We start from the raw sequence: 20,064 nt of genomic DNA, 5'->3' as shown, positions 1-20,064 counted from the left end.
CCGATTGGCCGGGGCGGCGGTCACGTGCGCGGCGACGGGGCGGGGGACGCCGCTTCCGCCGGGGAGACGGCGCGGCGGAGGGGACAAACCGCGTTTGTGACGCTGATTGGCCGGCCTCCCCCGCTTCCTCCCTCCCCGGCAACATGGCGGCGCCCGGAGGGGCGGGAAGGTTACTTCAGGGCAAGAGGAGAGGCGCCTGAGGGGAGCCGCCTGGAAGGGACTCCGGGGCGACCGGCGGGGAGGGTCGCGAAGGGCTGCTGCTCGGTCCCCGTCATGTGGCGAGGGAGCCTTGGGAGGCTGCTTAGCAAAGGGGCCCTCGCGCCCCTTCGCCCCGCGCCCCGCCCGGAGACCTCCCCCGCGGCCTGCCGGAGGCCTTACGCGGCCCATGCAGGTGAGGCGGGGATTGTACGCCCTGTAGCCACCGTCACCTTGTTTACCTTATTCAAGAAAGCTGGTTTTCATGTTTGTTCATTTTTCTTTTTTAAAAAAAGTCTCAAACTAGTAAAATTAACTAAGCTTTCGTTAGTCCTCTAATAGCGTCGCCAGAGTGTTAAAATCCCCATTGAAGATAATTGATTTTATATAATGCTGCACAATGGCTGTTGCCTCCTCGTTTATAAATACACCTGGAACTCGCATTTTTAGGATAATTCTTTGTCTGTCTGTCTGTTTATCTATCTAACTATCTATCTATCTATCTATCTATCTATCTATCTATCTATCTATCTATCTATCTATTTTATTAACAAATACGTTTATTTGTCCTTTATTTCGGTCATCTAAATTTTACAGTAGGCATGGCACTGTTTATTCATATCCGTGTAAAAACATGGACATTTGTCTTTTTAAAAAAAGGTTACATGTGGTTTGAGGGTAAAAGTGCCTAATTATGCTTCAGTTTTATTTTGGCAGCATCTTATTAGGTATGTAGATTATTTGTCTGTTTTTGTCTTGCAGAAAAGAAAAGGTTTTACCAAAATGTTAGCATCTCCCAGGGAGAAAGTAAGCACAATTTTACATTACGTTATATTTGTTTATTTGGACCCATTTAATGTATTGTGAGATGCACTGGGGGGGGGAGAGTCTTGTGGCCAGAGAGAAACTGGATATCTTGCTTTGTATCTTTTAAAATCCCACTTGCATCTATGTGGTGAGCTGGAAATCTATGTCCAGTGCAGGATATTGCACTGTTGCAAAGAAAGCCAAAGCTTTGACAGTTCTCCAAATATTGTGAATTTTTTTGTCAATATATCACTGTCACTGTCAAAGCTTATGTTATCGTACTGGGTTTTTATCTGATGTGAGCTTCTCAGGGATACAATTGGCCCTCAGGATGTTTCACCCAATCTAGCAAGAGGTTTTCTTACGTTTTTAAAGGGAGTCTTACATGTATTAATGGCAAGGCTTGCCCCTTTACTGAGGAGGCAGGAATAGGACCTTCAAAGCTGAATTACAGCAAAATAAAAACAAGCTGTATATCATTTAGTGGCATGGTCTCTTCTTTCTCTTCAGGTGGCTTTGAAATCAACTTGGACAGCCGGAAGCTGAGAACTCCACAAGCTAAGCTCTTCACGGTGCCCAGTGAGCCTCTGGCTTTGGCTGTGGCAACTGAGTGGGATTCCCAGCGGGACACTATCAAGTTCTATACTATGCATCTGGTGTGTGAATGGGCCAGCTGAACAAATGGAAATTTGGAACCACAGTCAGTTGGGTCTCTTTGAATAAAATAAAGCCAAGATTACTGAAATTATAGTTACTTTAGGAGAATGTGAGCTGTATTTACAAAAGTTGATATGGTAATTTTTTTAAGGTAATAATGAACTGCTCTCTACAGCTACTGTCTTAAAAAAAGCAACAGTAAAAACAATATTAGGAATATTAATTCTTGATAATAATATTAGCATATTAGAGAGGGGGAAAGCAAGCCCAATCCTTGCATGAACAGGAAGCTTTTATAGTTTTGATAAGACAAATATGTAAATTATGAAAAGTTGATAGGCCAATGAAAATTCTGGATCCGTATTAAAATCATGTGTAGGAGGCAAATTTGCATAGGCTGTGACAGAGGGAAGATTTGCACAAGAAATGTGGTGCTTTGCTGTTCAGACAAGTAGATTCAAGTAGCTTAAACCCTGAGGTCTGGATGGCTAAAGCTGCGTTATGTTCTTTAGACCAACTTGTGCAACACAGCTTTGGACAATCCATCACAGCGAAGCAAAGATCAGCTCATCCAGGCAGCTCTGAAGTTCTTGGAGACAGATACTATCTGGTAAGCATACATTTTGGCTTCTACGGTTTATTTAAGGTTGGAAATTTAAAGACTTCCTTGTGATGTAAGATTTAGATCACCCAAGAAGAACAATGGATAATTGGGCCAGTCATCTCACAGGGATGTTTTTTATGGGAGTCAACAGAGGAAGGTTTCCATGTAAACCATCTTGGGATACCTGGAGGAAAAGTGACCTAATAAAAATTTCAAATTGGGCAATAAAGGGGAGGGGACATGGCTACAATTTGTGCAGTGTAGTGTTTCCCCATGGCAGGACTATGTTTTTCTTTGGCATAAGGGAAGGTTAAAAGCTGGAGATATTAAGGTGCAGACGTGACTCTAAGGCCTGACGGCATTGTTGTTTTTTTAAAACTTTCCTGGATCCTTAGTTACCGGGTAGAGGAGCCACCAGCTTTGGTAGAGCTGCAGAAGAATGAATGGGATCCAGTAATTGAATGGGCCGAGAAAAGGTAAGTATAAGCAGTGAGTCAGTGCTGAAAGTCTTGGATCTTCTGACTTTCTTTCGTCCTTGCCCAGAGCCTGATGTATCGAAACTCCATTCCATCTCCAGATACAATGTGGTGATTGGCTCTTCAACAAGCATCATGGTCCCTACCCTCCCACAAAGCACAAAGGACACCTTCATTAGCCACCTCGCTTCATACAACAACTGGGCCCTTCAAGGTATGTGTCACATAGCATCCTGGGACCTGGTGGGTTTCAAACTGCATTGGATTAAAACATTCTTCATGGTGCTAATTGGGGAGATGATGGGGAGATTCAGGGACCTTTCCCTTTTTAAATTGATTTTTTTTTAGCCAACTGACCTTGAAGCGTAGGAGAACATACTTTATAAGAGAAAGTGACAATCCCCCCCACCTTCTTTTATTAACACACTAAATGACTTTGTTGTTACTTTGTATTTTCCTCACCAGGCATAGAATACATAATAACACAGTTGAAGTCTCTGATTCTAGCAATGAGCCTTGTTGACAAACATTTAACAGTTGAACAAGCTGTTGTCCTATCTCGACTGGAGGAAGAATATCAGGTAAACCTTACAATATGACAGGTTTTATACATTCCTGTATGTTTTGTATTCAGACACTGCCCTCAGCAGTATTGTGACCTGCTTGGTTTTGGCTCATCTGTAATGGAAACCTGTTTTGTTTTCTAAGCGGTGCTTTATGGCTTTATCTCCTGTGTGAATCTGGGGTTATTTTTGGCATCATAGCTGGGGATATTGTGGCTGCTGTGATCAGTAAACAGCCGTCATTGGACCAAAATAGAGGTTAGGAACATCCAAATTGAACAAGTTAAAAGGAATGTCTCTTAGAATATAAGTAAACTGCTCCTCTTCCTGGAGAAATCTGCTAAACGCCTTGAAGCTACCTCTGAGAAGGTTCAAGGTGGTTGGTGAATTTATTTCAGGAAGAGGAACAGTATGGTTAGCCCTGAGTCCTGCAGTGGAAGGCAAGGCCTGCAGTTTTATTGGTTTTCTCTCTCTCTTGCTCTAGATTCAGCACTGGGGGAATGTGGAGTGGGCCCATGACCTTGAAAGGTATAACCTGCGGGCCCGCACAGCTGCTGCCACCCTCTTTGTCCACCTTTGCTCAGAACATTCCATCGTCAAGCACAAGTTGCTTCAGCACTGAGGAATTGGGAGGCGAGTGTCAGTCTAAAGAAGATTCAGATGGAATGGATGATAGAGAGATGCTGTGGACACGTCTGGGATACAGAGTAGCAGATGGGACCCTTCTCTTCCATGCCCTTGGAGGCTGATTCTCCCTGGAGGTTTTGGGAGTGGCTTCCTATCGATCTCACCTGGGCTGGACACTTCCGACGAGATTTCTTTGTTTCCCAGGTTCTGCATTCTGCCTGTCAGGTAGACAGATTTCAGGAGCAGCGTGATGGAATATTATATGAGCCTGCCACAAAGGGTGGAGGGGCACAAGTTCTGTCCCGGAGGACATGTTGCTAGAGGCAGTTAGAGGAGGGAATGTATCTCAGCAATTGAGCATCTCTCTTAAGATTGAAGACATTCTAGCTAGAGTCCCCAACATGAGACACAGGGGTTCCACTTCCAACATGCCACTAATACCCGCTTTGGTGACCATAAAGTTCCTACTTCCCCTGACCCCCAATTAAATTCAAAAGGAATCATATTGCAAAACAAAATGGCAGGATCCACTGCCACCTTTATTTTAAAGAACCGCCTCTTGATTCCAAATTGGCTCCATAAACATTTATTAGAAAATTTAAAAATGGTGAATACACCTCAGTACTTTATTTGGAAGTATGCTTTGATGACGGACAAAAATAAAGATATTTTTTTAAAGAGAAAATATGTCTATTTATTTTGATCAGGATTAAGGAGTCTCTGCAGTGGGATAAGTTATGTTGTGTCCAATGGATTAGATTCACTGCTAGTGGCAGAATCTAAATCCAGGAATGGAGTTTGTCCACTTCGGTACTGAAATCAGCTACTGCTCTAGGATGTCCAGGTTATCCAGTTCACTACGGATATGATCAATATAGTGATTGAGTTCTAGCACACGGCCTCTGTTTCGGTGGATTTCATCCTTGTGAACCTTCGGGGTTTGAAAAATGAAGGTGGGGAACCTGGAGAAGCTTCAGCTCCTACTCACACGATGCCTCTCCTGGTTTCCTAAGGTGAGCTGAGAGGGAATGTCTGCTTGCCTTTCCCTTCAGAGCCAGCTCCGCTGAGAGGGCCATTGAGTACGCCAGAAGTCCTCCCTTTCTCAGGAATGACTCTTGAGGGGAGCCTAACGATTCACGCTTACCTTTTCAATCAGGTTGTAAACCCGATTGTTAGCTTTGGTGATGATTTCATCTTCTCGGTTGTCAATCTTCAGCAGGTGAATGTCGTGGGAGGCGTTGACCGCGTTGACGATGGTGTCTTTGTCCACAAAGAGCTGGAAGAGAAGCCATTGAGAAAAGGTTCTGAGGAACCCTCAGTGGGGTATATATGATGTCTAGTGCCTGACACAGAAGGAGAATATCCCACCTCTTCTGGTCCCTGTTATGGTTAGCTCTGGCCCAGCTCTTGCCCCAAGGACTGTGGATGTGGGGGAGACATCCACATGCTGCAGGCCTGTTTTGCCCCCCCCCCCCCCCCCGTGGAATCTGCTGGTGAAGGCTCCTCTGACCAAGAATACATGAGTGACAGGGAGGAGGAGAGTGGGGCAGACAGCTCAGAAGGAGATCAATTATCTAGCTCCTCCTTGGATTCAGAACAAGAGTTAATGATACAGCCACACATGTGGAGAGCGATGCATAGGCAGCAACAACTGAGAGATTATTATCAAAGAAAATGAGGCCACCTGTGGTTGGGTGGGGCTGTGGTCATTAGTGAGGCTGCTATAAAGAGCAGCCTGTGGGTTTGGCCATTGTGGAGGATTATCTGATCGTTTGTTGTGTTTCGTGACTGCTTTACTGACTTTGACCTTTTGTGTGCTGACTTTTCCCCGCTTTGAAACTTAACCAGAGCGAAGTGTGTTTCACTTTGTGAAAGAAGAAGGACTGTGAATTGCCTCACAGCTGCAAGCTAAGTATCACAGAACTGATAAAGGACTTGTACAAATTACCAGTTCGTTTGGAGACCAGTGCTCTTTGCTATACCAAAAGAGGGCTTGGTTTAAGGGAATTTTCATTATAAAGAACATTGTTTTGCATTTTCAAACGTGTGTGTGTCTGAAATTTGTACCTGTGAATTTTTGGGAGAGGTTTACCAGAGAGCCCGACAGAACAGTCCCGGGGGGCTAGTTATGGGAGGAGTAGGAGAAGCTTACCATGCGGACGTCATCTGGCATCTCTTCATCATACTCGCTCTTCACTATCTTCTCCAGTGTGTTGATGGCTGTTTCTAAGAGCTTCTCGTGATGGTGGTTTTCAAGATCCCGGCATTGGGCCATCGTGCAGCAGAAGGTTAAGGAAAGCACAGCAGCCTCGCTCACTTCAGAAAAGTGAGGAAAGCTTCGTTTTACCAAAGTTTTTTTATAAATCAACACAGGCCTGTGCAGTTCTGGAGGATACACCACCTGTCTCGCAGCTCGAAGCATTTACTTAAATTTATGATGCCTTGGCAGCACTCAAAAGGATATAGCCCCTGTTCGTTTTCTATAAAAATTGAGACGAGGTCGGCAATGTTTCTTTCAAAATCTTTGATAACTTCCTTGGCAGAGGAAAAAAGAGACAGTGGCTGAACAAAACCAATTCCAAGACTTTTCACATTCAAAATAGGGTGACCATCTTCTCCTGGTGTGGCTTTGCCTTACCTCCAACTGGTCTACCAGCTGCATCTCCAGAGACATCAATGTTTCGTACAGCTTGGTGATTTCATCATTGTACTCCACCAGCTTGATCTCGGCCATGTGGAAGTCCCCAATGCTCTGGATTTCTTCAACCGTCTACTAGTGGAAGAGGAGACAGAAAATTTATTTTTTTATTTTTTTATTTTATTTTATTTTATTATTTTATTTATTATTATTTTATTTTTTATTTATTTATTTTTTATTTGTTTATTTATTTATTTATTAGATTTGTATGCTGCCCCTCTCCGTAGACTCGGGGCGGCTCACAACACAATAAAACAATTCATGACAAATCTAATAATTTACAATTTAAAATATTTTAAAAACCCATTATTAAGCAGACATACATACAAACATACCATACATAAATTATATAGGCCCGGGGGAAATATCTCAGTTCCCCCATGCCTGACGACAAAGGTGGGTTTTGAGGAGTTTACGAAAGGCAAGGAGGGTAGGGGCAGTTCTAATCTCTGGGGGGAGCTGGTTCCAGAAAGTCGGGGCCGCCACAGAGAAGGCTCTTCCCCTGGGGCCCGGCAACCAACATTGTTTAGTTGACGGGACCCAGAGAAGGCCGACTCTGTGGGACCTAATCGGTTGCTGGGATTCGTGCAGCAGAAGGCGGTCTCGGAGATATTCTGGTCCAAAGCCATGAAGGGCTTTATAGATCATAACCAACACTTTGAATTGTGATCGGATGTTTTCCTCGTGCCCCAATTCCTCTGTTAATGGGAAAGAAAGAGATCCTGCAACCTTCCTAAAACCGTCTTCTGACAAGGAAAATCAATGGGGAAAGCTGAATTCGCTTAAAGACAATGTGACCCACTTAACAACTGCAGCTATTCATGTAACAACAGTGGCGAAAGTAAAATCGGGCACAATTCAACAGCCACTTGGCTTAGCTCAACTGTGGTCATAGGTCAAAAATGGCCGGTAACATTTGTGTGCCTTCCTTTCAGGCCTGGGTTTAAAGGCTTCTACAAGGTGTCCAGCAAACCTGGAAAACAGGGAATTATCAGGGAAATCGGCGGTTCGGGAAATATCAGGGAATTCATGAAAAAAATGGAATAAATCAGGGAAAAAACCCAAACTATTAAAATGTTTAAAAGTCAGGGGGAAATCATATATATAAAAAAAAAGGATCGTGCTGCCTGGCAGAGTCAAGCAAAAATGAGCATAACTGTGGCAAGAACTTGCTTCCTCAGCTGCCGATATTTCTCCATGGCTGAGCCATTTGGTATGACGTCATCTACGACTGTGCCTTAACTAAATGGCAAGTTACAGGGAAATGTCAGGGAATTTCAAAATGCTTTACCCCTTGGACAACACCCTCTTTCCATAATACAGAGCACTGCACACCAAGACAACTAGACACAAGGACAGTTTTTTTCCAAACGCCATCACTCTACTAAATAAATAATTTCCTCAACACTGTCAGACTTTCTACTAAATCTGCACTTCTATTTTACTAGTTTTTCTCATCATTCCTATCACCCATTTCCTCCCATGTTGACTGTATGACTGTCACTTGTTGCTTATATCCTAAGATTTTTATTAATATTGCTTCTTCATTGCTTATTTGACCCCTATGACAATCATTAAGTGTTGTACCACATGATTCTTGACAAATGTATATTTTATTTTATGTACGCTGAGAGCATATGCACCAAGACAAATTCCTTGTGTGTCCAATCACACTTGGCCAATAAAAATTCTATTCTATTCTATTCTAAACCTTGGTTTGCTCAAATGATTCCCCCCGCTCTTCTGGTTCACAAAGCACACGAGGTTTATGAGAGTCACGACTGGGATCGAGGAGAAAGTTGACGGGAGTGGCCGTGTGCCAGATTTCCCCAACATTCCCGTGGCGCAGAAGCTACGCACCCCTTTGTTCTTCTTCTCAAACTCGTGGATGATCCTGGTGCCCTCGTCCTGGTTGTCTTTCAGGGCTTCATTCAGGCACTCGTAGAAAAGGGCGATCTCGTCCTCTCGCCTTTGGTGCTGCTGCAGGCCGTATTCGAACAGCGTTTGGCAGATCTCGACAAATTTATTCTTGTAGGTGGGGTTGGAGTCAAAGAAGCAATAAACGGATAAATTAATAAAACATTAAGCCTGCTTCATGGCACGTCTTACGGCTGACTTCCTGACTGGAGAAATCCTGGTTGAATCAGGAAGAGGTCAGACTGAATCAGTACTCTGTGGTTAAATACAGGAGCGACTTCCGATGCTAAATTTGGGGAGGGGAATACCGTATTTTTTCAGAGTATAAGACGCACCTGAGTATAAGAGGCACCTTAGTTTTTGGGGAGGAAAATCGGGAAAAGAATCTGCTTAACCAGGCATTCATCTGGCCAGCGTCCTTAGTCTGGTCAGCTTCAGCACATTATTTTATCCCCTGGTTAGGGCTTAAAAAAGCCTTTATTCGGAGACAGTAACAATGAAAGAGCTTGCAAGCAGGTAAGAGCTGGGATCATCATTAGCACCTGGAAAGAAACATTCATAGCAAGCAGAGCAATGGAAAAAACCCTGCAAAGACTTGAGGCTTGGAAAACATTCTTCACAGAGAGTAACAATGAAAGAGCTGGGAAGAGAGTTAACAGCTGGTTAGGGCTGGGGGGGAAAAGCTACATTCAGAGTATAAGACGCACCCAAATTATCAGCCTCTTAGGGAGGAAAAAGGTGCGTCTTATACTCCGAAAAATACAGTAGATCAAAGAGAAGAAGGCAAAGCAGATTTTGGGGGAGCTTCTTGGGCTTGAAATATATAGAAAATAAAAGTCCTGATATATTCACTTTTGTCAGGTCCCAGCTGAGGAAAGCCTGTCTAGAGTATGGAATATGGGGGGCAGCGAACCAGCTGCCCCAAATGATGCTACTTTAACACAGATATTGGAATCCCCTCTGCTTATGGCTCATCGCAGCTGGATTTGCTTTTTGCTTGCTTAAAGCGTGATACTAGTGCTCCTGACACCACTGAACAGCCTCAAATTGTATTTTCAAGATGCATCTCCTCAGTAAGGATATGTTTCTAACAGCGCAGGTACGCCAGGAAGGTACATCAGCTTAGATGCTTCGGGGTCTTCTGTATACATGCTGTCGAAGAGATAAGACCCATCCAGATACTCCACATAGGCAGACTTGGAAGAGAAATCACAAAGGTTAGAGGAAGGCTGCCAGGCTGTCTCGGCTTTAAGAATCCTCGGGGCAAAACAACTATGTTGAGGTGAAAGCAAACAACCCATCAATGTCCGCATCGAAATTGCATGCAAACTTTACACGTAGAAACATAGAAGACTGACGGCAGAAAAAGACCTCATGGTCCATCTAGTCTGCCCTTATACTATTTCCTGTATTTTATCTTAGGATGGATATATGTTTATCCCAGGCGTGTTTAAATTCAGTTACTGTGGATTTACCAACCACGTCTGCTGGAAGTTTGTTCCAAGGATCTACTACTCTTTCAGTGAAATAATATTTTCTCATGTTGCCTTTGATCTTTCCCCCAACTAACTTCAGATTGTGTCCCCTTGTTCTTGTGTTCACTTTCCTATTACAAACACTTCCCTCCTGAACCTTATTTAACCCTTTGACATATTTCAATGTTTCGATCATGTCCCCCCTTTCCCTTCTGTCCTCCAGACTATACAGATTGAGGTCATTAAGTCTTTCCTGATACGTTTTATGCTTCAGACCTTCCACCATTCTTGTAGCCCGTCTTTGGACCCGTTCAATTTTGTCAATAACTTTTTGTAGGTGAGGTCTCCAGAACTGAACACAGTATTATTCCAAATGTGATCTCACGAGCACTCTATATAAGGGGATCACAATCTCCCTCTTCCTTCTTGTTATACCTCTAGCTATGCAGCCAAGCATCCTACTTGCTTTCCCTACTGCCCGACCACACTGCTCACCCATTTTGAGACTGTCAGAAATCACGACCCCTAAATCCTTCTCTTCTGAAGTTTTTGCTAACACAGAACTGCCAATGCAATACTCAGACTGAGGATTCCTTTTCCCCAAGTGCATTATTTTACATTTGGAAACATTAAACTGCATTTTCCATTGCTTTGACCATTTATCTAGTACCTTGTACTAAATTACTGTGTGGGGATTGGGTGAGGGGATTGGGTGAGGGGATTGGGTGAAGGGGGTGGTGGTTGATTTTAGCACAGCAGGATGTGTCAATTTGTAAATTAGGATTTGGGATCCAATCGTTTGTTCAGCCCACTTGGTGTGTGAATCCAATTGTGTCATTCCTCCTGGAACCTTTCAGGTTTTATATACCAGCACAGGGAATTTTGCTCCAGAGCTAACGGCACACGGACAAATTTTCCTTTCAAGCAGTGAAACGGACGCCTGTTTCTGACTCCGTTTTCACTGGGTGGTTTTTAAGGTCTGTGGATATTATTTCACCCATTAAAAATTGGGGGGAGGCGGAAGACACCCAGCAGCTCCTCCCCAGGGTCCTGTGAGAATCCCATTTACCTTGTGGTATTCCACCTCCTTTTCCCTGGCTTCCCACTCCTTCTCCTTGGCCAGGGTCAGCGTTTCCCCGTGCCTCATCTCTTCTATGGCGTACTGGTACTTCATCAAGGCCATCTCTCGCTGGCAGGAAGGAGAGACGGGAATGACAATCAGCTGAGATTAGAACTGGGTTCCCAAGTTGTGCAAGAAGAATTTCCCCCAGAGGGATGGCTTGGTGGTGGTGGTCCCTGCAATGAGGGTCGCCTCGTGAGATCCTTACACTGTTTTCCTCCACCAGTCTGAAATCCAGGTACACAAGATCGGGCAGGTAAGCCGCAATGAACATGGAATACACCTCATTGTCACACACTGGGTTCCCGGTGAGGTTCAGCGTGCGCAGGCTTTTGAATTTCCTGAGATAGATCATCTGCGTAGATCGACAAAAAGACCCAGGTAACCAAGAAGCCTGTCACTGATTAATACAAATATTGCAATTGCCACAAATGATAAAGGAAGGAGAGAAATATGGATTTTTGGTTCAGAAAGCTTCTGTTTAGAAAATACATAGTGTTTGTTTGTTTGTTTATTATTTATCTATCTATCTATCTATCTATCTATCTATCTATCTATCTTTCTATCTATCTATCTTTCTATCTATCTATCTATCTATCTATCTATCTATCTATCTATCTATCTATCTATCTATCTATCTATCTATCTATCTATCTTTCTATCTATCTGTTGTGATTCAGCCTGAGGCTCCTCAGGGACCAGCTGGATCTCTGCCAGATCCATGTCCAGAGGAGGAGGACAGGGGGGGGGGGGCTCTCCCCAGCTAGTAGCCTGGATTCATTGGATGAAGACGCACAGGCTATAATAGACATGAGGCAGCGATGAGCAGCTCAAAGACGGGGCCAATTAGAAAGGTATTTCCATCCCTGAATTGGCAACAGCTGGGTTTGGGTGTGGTTCTCCTCAGCAGGGTTGAAAAGGCAGGCCCGCCCTTACAGTCTTGTGGAGAGTTATCAATTGGGAGTCCTGTGACCTTGCTTCGATTCTCGGCGTCTCTGATCTTGGCTTGTGGCCTAGAAGTCTGGAAGACTTGGGGCAGGCGTGGGTTTTATTATCTCCAGTGTTGTTTTTGCCAGCAAGAATCCTGTTTTATTGCCTGGCCTTCGTGAAACCTCTGTGAAGCTTCATAGTGTTCCTGTCTGTAAGAACAGTTTTTGTTACCTGTGTTTGCTTTGAATTATATAAACTGCCTTTGCTTTTTACCAGTGTGTCTGGATACTCTTTTTGGTTGGTGTTGGCATCTGGGGGGACCCAGACAGAACACTATCTATCTGTCTGTCTATCTATCTATCTATCTATCTATCTATCTATCTATCTATCTATCTATCTATCTATCTATCTATCTATCTATCTATTTATTGGATTTGTATGCCGCCCCTCTCCGTGAATTCGGGGCGGCTAACAACAGTGGCAAAAACAACATGTGACAATCCAATACTAAAACAGCTAAAAACCCTTGTTATAAAACCAATCATACATACAAACATACCATACATAAATTGTAGAAGCCTAGGGGGAAAGAATATCTCAGTTCCCCCATGCCTGACGGCAGAGGTGGGTTTTGAGGAGCTTACGAAAGGCAAAGAGTACTTGGGGCTGGAGGAATTTTATTCTCAGCTTTTAATATTTCCAATACAAGTTTAATTTTTTAAAAAATATTGATTTTCACAATATATTATAGTATATAATATATTTCTCAAGTGGTTCAACCCACAGACATGTAAAGATCACAGTGTTTTCCACCCTTCACATTTATTTAGCTTTAAATAAATCCTAATTATTAAGGTCATCAATAGTCGTTTTCTTAGTCAATGATTCATTGTATAGTACAGATGTGTCATTGTCCCCATATGATTGTTACCTTACCATAGAGAGGAAATCAGAAGAGAAGCACCATAAATTAAAATTAAAATATATTTTCTGAGTTCAAAACAGACTACCATATGCCCAAGAAAATGGGCGCCAAAGATTTATAAATTCTTTCTAATCAAAAACTTACATTTTCCAGATTGTTGATATTATTATTTCCTACAGAAAAGACTTGGAGTTCTTGTAGTGTATCCAGATTCTCAATCTTGGAGATTCTGTTATTGTACAGACTAAGGTCCTGCAACTTAACCAACGCGTCTAAGCCTTCGATGAACTCGATGTTATTGAACGACAAATCTGTGGGAACAAGTTTAGAAAGTATGAGTCCCAAAAGGAAGCCATCAAATCCCTGCCAGACAAGACCTGTAAACCCACATGGCCATTTGTAGAGCATTGGTGATAAAAGAACTTACAGCTCCTGAAAGAAAACAGCAAAAGCTGCTGAGAATTTGTTGAGTGAGGCTGAAATAAATCCATCAAATAAGCAAATGAAACCAGCTCTTTCTCACATCAGATGATGATGATGATGATGATTATTATTATTATTTATTAGATTTGTATGCCGCCCCTCTCCGAAGACTCAGGGCGGCTAACAACAATATAAAAAGACAATGTAAACAAATCTAATATTAAAAACAATCTAAAAAACCCCAATCTAGAAAACCACTTATACATACAAGCATACCATGTATAAATTCTATAAGCCTAGGGGGAAGAGAAATTTCAATTCCCCCATGCCTGACGACAGAGGTGGGTTTTAAGAAGCTTGCGAAAGGCAAGGAGGGTGGGGGCAACTCTGATATCTTGGGGGAGCTGGTTCCAGAGGGTCGGGGCCGCCACCGAGAAGGCTCTTCTCCTGGGTCCCGCCAAACGACATTGCTTAGTCGACGGGACCCGGAGAAGGCCAACTCTGTGGGACCTAACCCCTCCAATGTAGATATCATCTGATCAGAAAAATAACACTTTTCTGTTATGGGAGTACAGCACTAATCTCAATTCTATATAACAGGAAAAGCAAAAATCCTAGCCATAGAGAAACAAAGCGTTTCATCTATTCAGGTCAAGATGCACCCGGGAGGGCAGGGCAGCGCAGGGCAAACAGCCAAGAGGTAGCAAAGTTTCTGCTTGCTGTGGCATTTGACACGATTCCAGATGACCTACAATTGCTGGATGGAATCCTTAGAGACATGTATTGACATCAGCGATGAGGGAGAGAGATATTCAGGGCGGCACTTCCAGAGGTGTATCTGATGTGGCTCTCATTACCTTACCTAGCCAAACCAGATTAACCAGAGAGTCCAGTGCTTCTATCTTTTCAATAATATTGTTGTCGAGCTGCAATTTTGTGAGGTTCACGAACTCCCAAAGATTGTCGATCTTCAGGATATCTGAGAAAGAAAAGAACCACTCACTTCAAGTCGGCCACAAATATAGTCAATGAACTAGCAATACCAGGGTGGGTATTAACTGAGACAAATCACAGCACTGAATGTCAAACTCTCACACTTCTGTAGTATCTAACTCTCTAAAAGACCCAATTTTACATTACAGTGGGTCAGCATTGCACAACATTCACAAAGAACAAGGCAGATTTTAGTAACCTAACACATCTGGTGGCCCACAGATTAGAGACGGATGGAGTAGAAAGACAAGGAATAGAAAGGGAAGGGGGAGAGGTTTTATCAACAACTAATTATGGACCATCCAGTCAGTATCAGCTCTTAGTAATCACATGGATAGGCTTTCTACATGCTCAAGTCGGCTCTCCAGGCCTTCTAATACTAACCGTAGCAAAATAACTCTGAATTATGGCCAATAAGTTGAACGCTTTGCTGCAACAGTTACTTCCAATCCTTTTCACAAACCTTGAATACCCCAAGTGTAGCTACTAAGCCAGTGATGGCTAACCTTTTTCTCACCATGTGCTAAAAGAGCATGTGCTCCATCACCCATACTGTAATGTGTGCACGACATCCATCTCCTGTGCATATGCTTACGCCCACCATGCTCCTCTGCCCCCTTGCGCATGTACATGTGAGCCAGGAGTGGGATTCAAAACTCCGGAACTTCTGGGAGGCCCGTTTTCCACCCTCTTCAGGCTCCAGAAGCTTTCCTTGAGTCTCCTGGGGGGCAAAAACGGCTTCCTCCAGCCTCCACAGGTCCTCCAGAGGTCGGAAGTGCAGCATTTCCAGATTTCTGGAACTCCCGGTGAGTCTGCCCCCCTGCAATATCCTGGGACAAATCATGGGCCACAGGGAGGGCATGTTGCCCCTCCTATGCTCCCCCTGCCCCCTGAGCATGAATCTGCGACACCCCCGCACATGGCCAAGTGTCTCCATGTGCCCTACCCTCTGCGCATACCCCAAAATCAGCTGGCCCGTGGGAGGAGCGCACACATGCGTGGTGGAGCTGAGCTGGGTGACGGCATGTGTGCCCGCAGAGAGATGCCATAGGTTTGCCATTACAGGACTATTTATTTATTTATGTATGTCTGGTTTAATAATGTTTTTTTTTAATGTTTTTTAAATTTATTAGATTTGTTGTGAATTGTTCTATGGTATGTTGTGAGCCGCCCCGAGTCTACGGAGAGGGGCAGCATACAAATCCAATTATTATTATTATTATTATTATTATTATTTATTTATTTATTTATTTTATTAGATTTGTATGCCGCCCCTCTCCGTAGACTCGGGGCGGCTCACAACATACCATAGAACAATTCACAACAAATCTAATAAATTTAAAAACATTTTAAAACCCCATTATTAGACCAGACATACACATAGACATACCATACATAAATTGTATAGGCCGGAGGGAGGGGGGGGGAATGCCTCAATTCCCCCATGCCTGACGGCAGAGGTGAGTTTTAAGGAGTTTACGGAAGGCAAGGAGGGTGGGGGGGCAGTTCTAATCTCCGGGGGGAGCTGGTTCCAGAGAGTCGGGGCTGCCACAGAGAAGGCTCTTCCCCTGGCCCCCGCCAACCGACATTGTTTAGGCATTCCCGTGGGAAATTGCAGACCAGGAAGTCTTCAGAGTGAAAAGCGGCAAGGCCTTTCCTTTTGTGCTTCTCGGGCCCTTACTTCGGAAGTCCAGTTGCAGAGCTTTGACCTCTTTGAAGTTGATGCCTTCCTTCTTGGCCAGCTGGCCTGCCTCGTCCTGAGGCCCCTGCTCCTCCACCGCTCTCTGCAGCATCTCCTCATCGATCACATTGGGCTCGATGCTGTCGTAGAAGCGACTCATGTTTACGGAGGAAGCCGGGATGAGGTTAACCGGATATCGTGGCTGGCCCTGTAATGCAAGGGAAAATGAACCCCAATGCTCTATAACAGAAGAGAACAGAATTTTATTGGACAAGTGTGATTGGACACACAAGGAATTTGTCTTGGTGCAGATGCTCTCAACGCACATAAAAGAAAAAAGATACCTCACCTCGCAGCGCGGGGACCCTCGGTCCTAACGGAGGAAGGCCTCGTTGCTGTGGTAGCCGCGTCCGTTGCTAGGGAAGGCCACGTGACCTCTATCGAAGCCCGCCTGCCTTTCTTTTCGCGTCGGAGCCGCTAGTGGGCAACTTCGATTTTCTATTCGTTTGGCACGACGTCTGTCAGAGACGGCCTACCAATGGAAAGCCACATAAACAGCCGTTCCTTCTCAGGATTGGTTGTCGGAACACCACGGCTCGCGAATCACTTGCGAACGTTACCCAATAACCTGCGGGCTTCTCCCGCAGCGTTCTCCAATGGCGAAGCGCGGAAGGCGGGGGTCCCCCTCCCTCCCCGCCTCGTCGTCGTCTCTCACAAGCTGCCCGAGTCCCCCTGGTCTGACAGTGATGGGCGTTTCTTTCCTCCAATGACAAAGCGCCGATGGAGAACCTCCGTCCAATAGAAAGGCAGCCGAGGCCGTCCTGAAGCGCGAGCGCTGCCGCCTTTGGGCGCCGCCGCCGTCACTCAAGCTTGGGGAGGCGGGACGAGGCGGCGGAGTGTGAGGCGACGCGAGGCGGATCGGGCCGGGAGGCCGGTCGCGTTTGTTGTCATCCTTAAGATGGAGTTTCTGCTGGGGAACCCCTTCGCCACCCCGGTGGGGCAGAGCCTGGGTGAGCCGGCGTGGGGGGGAGGAGGTGTCGGGCCGGGTGGAGTTGGGCTGAGGCGCAAGTGGGGGGGCTGGGCCGCGGGTGGGGGAGGGGCTCTCCCAGGCCCCTAGGCCCATTTTGGCACATCTCCCCCTCAGGGGTCGGTTGGTCTGAGGAAACCCTGAACCCCCCAGTGATCCCCCCTCCTTGACCCCACTGACGTCTGCAAACAGCCCACCTGCACAGATGTGTCCCCTCCCCCACCCCCCCTGGCTGAGGAAAAAGCAGCCCCTCCCCCTTTGCAGGGCATCTTTTGCAGGAGGGGGATCTGGGTGGGGAGGGGGAGCCCCACAGTGACCCCCTTTGCTGCACCACCACCCAACCCCTCTGACGTCTGCAAACAACCCACCTGAGGAAAAAGCAGTCCCCCTTTTGCAGGAGGGGTCTTGGGTCCCTGGGGGCCCCATTTGGGGGGTCTCTTGGTGGGGCTTTGTGGTGGGTTTCAATGTGGGGCGATGCTGGGATGTGCACCCCTCTCCGCTCAGGTAATGGGGGGGGGGCTGCCCTGCTGGAGGAGCATCATCCCCCTGGCCTTTTTTTTTTTTGCAAGTATTTTTTTTTAAAAAAATTCTCCACATCATAACATACAAAAAACAATATACAGTACCTTCTATTTTGTTATAATAAAATAGTCTTGAGTTAGTAAATCTTATATAATCAAATTATGCATTCTTAAATCCCATCTATTTAATTTTAGTTACCATCACAACCCCTTATTCCATTCTTTCTAATTTTGTCATCCAGATAAACTTCATTAAGCTATAATTAAATCCATCATTAATATTCATTAAACTATTAATAAAAACAATATCTTTGGCATTTTATAACCTTAATATCAAAGCCGTAGTGCCCTCTTCCCTCTTGGTACAAATCTCAAAACAGACTAGAAACCTTTTTACCTTATACCTAATTTTATCAAATAGAGGATATAAAACACAGACCAATACAAACATATACATTCATTACATATTATTATACCATTATTATATTTCATCTGACCACTCTTGGTAAATTAATGCTAGACAATAAAAACAAATAGTAGCCTTTTCTAGTTGGCCATCTGCTGCTGCTGCAAAGTTTGCTTTTTCCTTTCTATACGGGTCTCAATAATAATAATAATAATAATAATAATAATAATAATAATAATAATAATGTATTAGATTTGTATGCCGCCCCTCTCCGAAGACTCGGGGTGGCTCACAAAGTTTCTCAGAAGGCACAATGGGGAAGGTATGGGGGTTTCTCTGGGGAGAGCAGGTTTGGTTGCAAAAATCCTCTGGGCAAAAGCCATCTGCCCCCCCCCCCTTGGGCCAGGCCATGAAAGTGGGTGCCCAGACACGCCCAGCAGCTTCCCAAACCTGGATCCATCTGCAGGATGACTTACGTTTTGTGGAAACAAAACAAAAAAGCATGCATTAAAAAAAGATATCTACATTTGCAGCAGAGGGATGTTTTGGGAGAACAGTGGTAGAAAAGGGAAGGTTGTCTGGTACCGATATGTCAGTGGGGATGACATATAAGAGGGGTGCATTGGTGCGGGGGATGAGAATAAGAGAGGTGCGAATCCTCCGGAGGATCTGGGGCAGAGGGAGAATGAAGTCGGGGAACGGTGAGGTTGTAGGAAGATGCAGCTTGAGAGTGAAGGAAGAGATTGGGGGAAAAGGAGAAGAGGAGGTTTAGAGATGCTCAGAACTTGTGGGTGAGCTTGGAAGTAGGAATGCTGGCAGGAAATGAAACAGAGGATGCCCAAGAGGGAAAACTGACTTGAAAACAGAGCAAGGTGCAGATTTAGAGGCCCTGTAATCTTGAAAAAGAACTCCTGAGGGGCATCCAAGAAAAGATGACTGAATTGTTTGTGAATATTTATGGCAACCTCTCCACTTAAGGCTCAAGAAGCTGTGGTTGTCTTGGCTTAAAAAACAGTGACTAAGCAGGGGCGTGGAAAGGTAGATGGTTGTACAAAAGCCACGTGTTAGAGTGCAAGGGCCTTGCGATGTGCACCAATTGTTCTTTTTAAAAGAAGCAACGCCTTGCATAAATGCCTGTGTGCTTTAAGGAAATAGTTATAGGCAGGTTGGGAGGCTCCTGGATGTAACATGCCTTTAAAGAACCGAAAGACCCAACAATTGTTTGGTGAGTGGACTTTTCCGATCAGTGACCGGTTGTTCACTTTCTTGAACTCAAGTTTTGGGAGAGGGTGGACCCAGCTGAGGCGCAAGGTTGAGAAATGTGGGGGAGAGGATATGCATGTGTTGAGACATATAACACAGGAATTGAAAAATTGGAAATTGGAAGGAAGACTTGAGAAATGCAAAATCTATGTTGGTTTCTACCTAGGAAATGGGGCACAAGCTTTTCTTCCTGGGAAGGATCTTGATCAGTTTATGAAGCTAACTGTTTGCTTGTGCATCATTACCGTAAACTTCAACACATGTTTTATTATTGCATAGTCTTGTGAATAGGGATGCTTGGTCTGAAAGCAGGTAGGCGCTGTTTAATTTGAGCCCATTCTTCTTTGTGGCAGATACGAAATCCTTGAGAAATCAGGGACCCTGCTCTAAAGGGCAGCAGTCTAATTAGGGTGTCTTCCTTTTGCCTTTGGAAAATCGAAAATAGCTTCTGGCCTTTTCCCTAACAAATTGTGACATTTTATTCAAGGGAAAACGGATTCCCAACGCAGACAAGAGAGGGTTGCATAATGAAAGTGTTGTGTATAGTCCAAGGAATGTCATTTACATCTTGACTCTGTTGACCTTTATCAAGACCTTGAAAAAGCCACTCAGAGCATCCCTTTATTTAAAAGGAGACATTACTGCAATTCTAAAAATATTCTTTACAGTACAGTATATGTATTGTTGCAATTTATTGGTATATACTGTGAAGCTGAAAGTCCTGAGGCTCTCCACCAGTTGGGAGAGAAAAATGTA

General features: G+C 44.6%; 3 protein-coding genes across 14 annotated transcripts in view; 2 read left to right on the top strand and 1 right to left on the bottom strand.

The window, feature by feature from the left end:
• Positions 1-16: 16 nt before the first annotated feature.
• Positions 17-4,614, top strand: ATPAF2 (ATP synthase mitochondrial F1 complex assembly factor 2). Its single transcript, XM_070761431.1, has 8 exons — positions 17-391; positions 958-1,002; positions 1,513-1,658; positions 2,172-2,269; positions 2,659-2,739; positions 2,841-2,953; positions 3,205-3,320; positions 3,787-4,614. The coding sequence occupies exons 1-8, from the start codon at positions 274-276 to the stop codon at positions 3,922-3,924; spliced, it is 855 nt and encodes a 284-aa protein (XP_070617532.1). The 5' UTR covers positions 17-273; the 3' UTR covers positions 3,925-4,614.
• DRC3 (dynein regulatory complex subunit 3) lies at positions 4,598-16,588 on the bottom strand. 3 transcript variants are annotated; one of them, XM_070761428.1, is made up of 13 exons: positions 16,441-16,588; positions 16,092-16,299; positions 14,280-14,396; positions 13,139-13,305; positions 11,348-11,494; positions 11,089-11,208; positions 9,628-9,740; positions 8,488-8,662; positions 6,568-6,699; positions 6,394-6,464; positions 6,082-6,205; positions 5,074-5,205; positions 4,598-4,860 (listed from the first exon to the last, which is right to left on the bottom strand). In XM_070761428.1, the coding sequence occupies exons 2-13, from the start codon at positions 16,249-16,251 to the stop codon at positions 4,753-4,755; spliced, it is 1,566 nt and encodes a 521-aa protein (XP_070617529.1). In that variant the 5' UTR covers positions 16,252-16,299; positions 16,441-16,588; the 3' UTR covers positions 4,598-4,752. The 3 variants fall into 3 exon arrangements, with proteins under 3 accessions (XP_070617529.1, XP_070617528.1, XP_070617530.1); XM_070761427.1 differs by having other exon boundaries at positions 6,394-6,491; positions 8,488-8,664; positions 9,630-9,740; XM_070761429.1 differs by lacking the exon at positions 4,598-4,860 and adding an exon at positions 4,867-4,947 and having other exon boundaries at positions 6,394-6,491; positions 8,488-8,664; positions 9,630-9,740.
• Positions 16,589-16,925: 337 nt separating this feature from the next.
• The window catches only part of TOM1L2 (target of myb1 like 2 membrane trafficking protein), a 35,211-nt gene continuing 32,072 nt past the window's right edge, over positions 16,926-20,064 (top strand). For 8 of the 10 annotated variants that reach the window (XM_070761421.1, XM_070761417.1, XM_070761420.1 and 5 more), the window contains exon 1: positions 16,967-17,101. In XM_070761421.1, the coding sequence (XP_070617522.1) occupies positions 17,050-17,101 (52 nt within the window). In that variant the 5' untranslated portion in view covers positions 16,967-17,049. Of the gene's footprint in view, positions 17,102-20,064 lie in introns of all 10 variants that reach the window. The other 2 variants (XM_070761422.1, XM_070761425.1) reach the window with 2 other exon arrangements.

The sequence above is a fragment of the Erythrolamprus reginae genome, chromosome 9, assembly GCF_031021105.1.
Source record: "Erythrolamprus reginae isolate rEryReg1 chromosome 9, rEryReg1.hap1, whole genome shotgun sequence".
Classification (NCBI taxonomy): domain Eukaryota; kingdom Metazoa; phylum Chordata; class Lepidosauria; order Squamata; family Dipsadidae; genus Erythrolamprus; species Erythrolamprus reginae.
The sequence above is the reverse complement of the archived record's forward strand: the minus strand, read 5'-3'. Positions and strand labels throughout refer to the sequence as shown.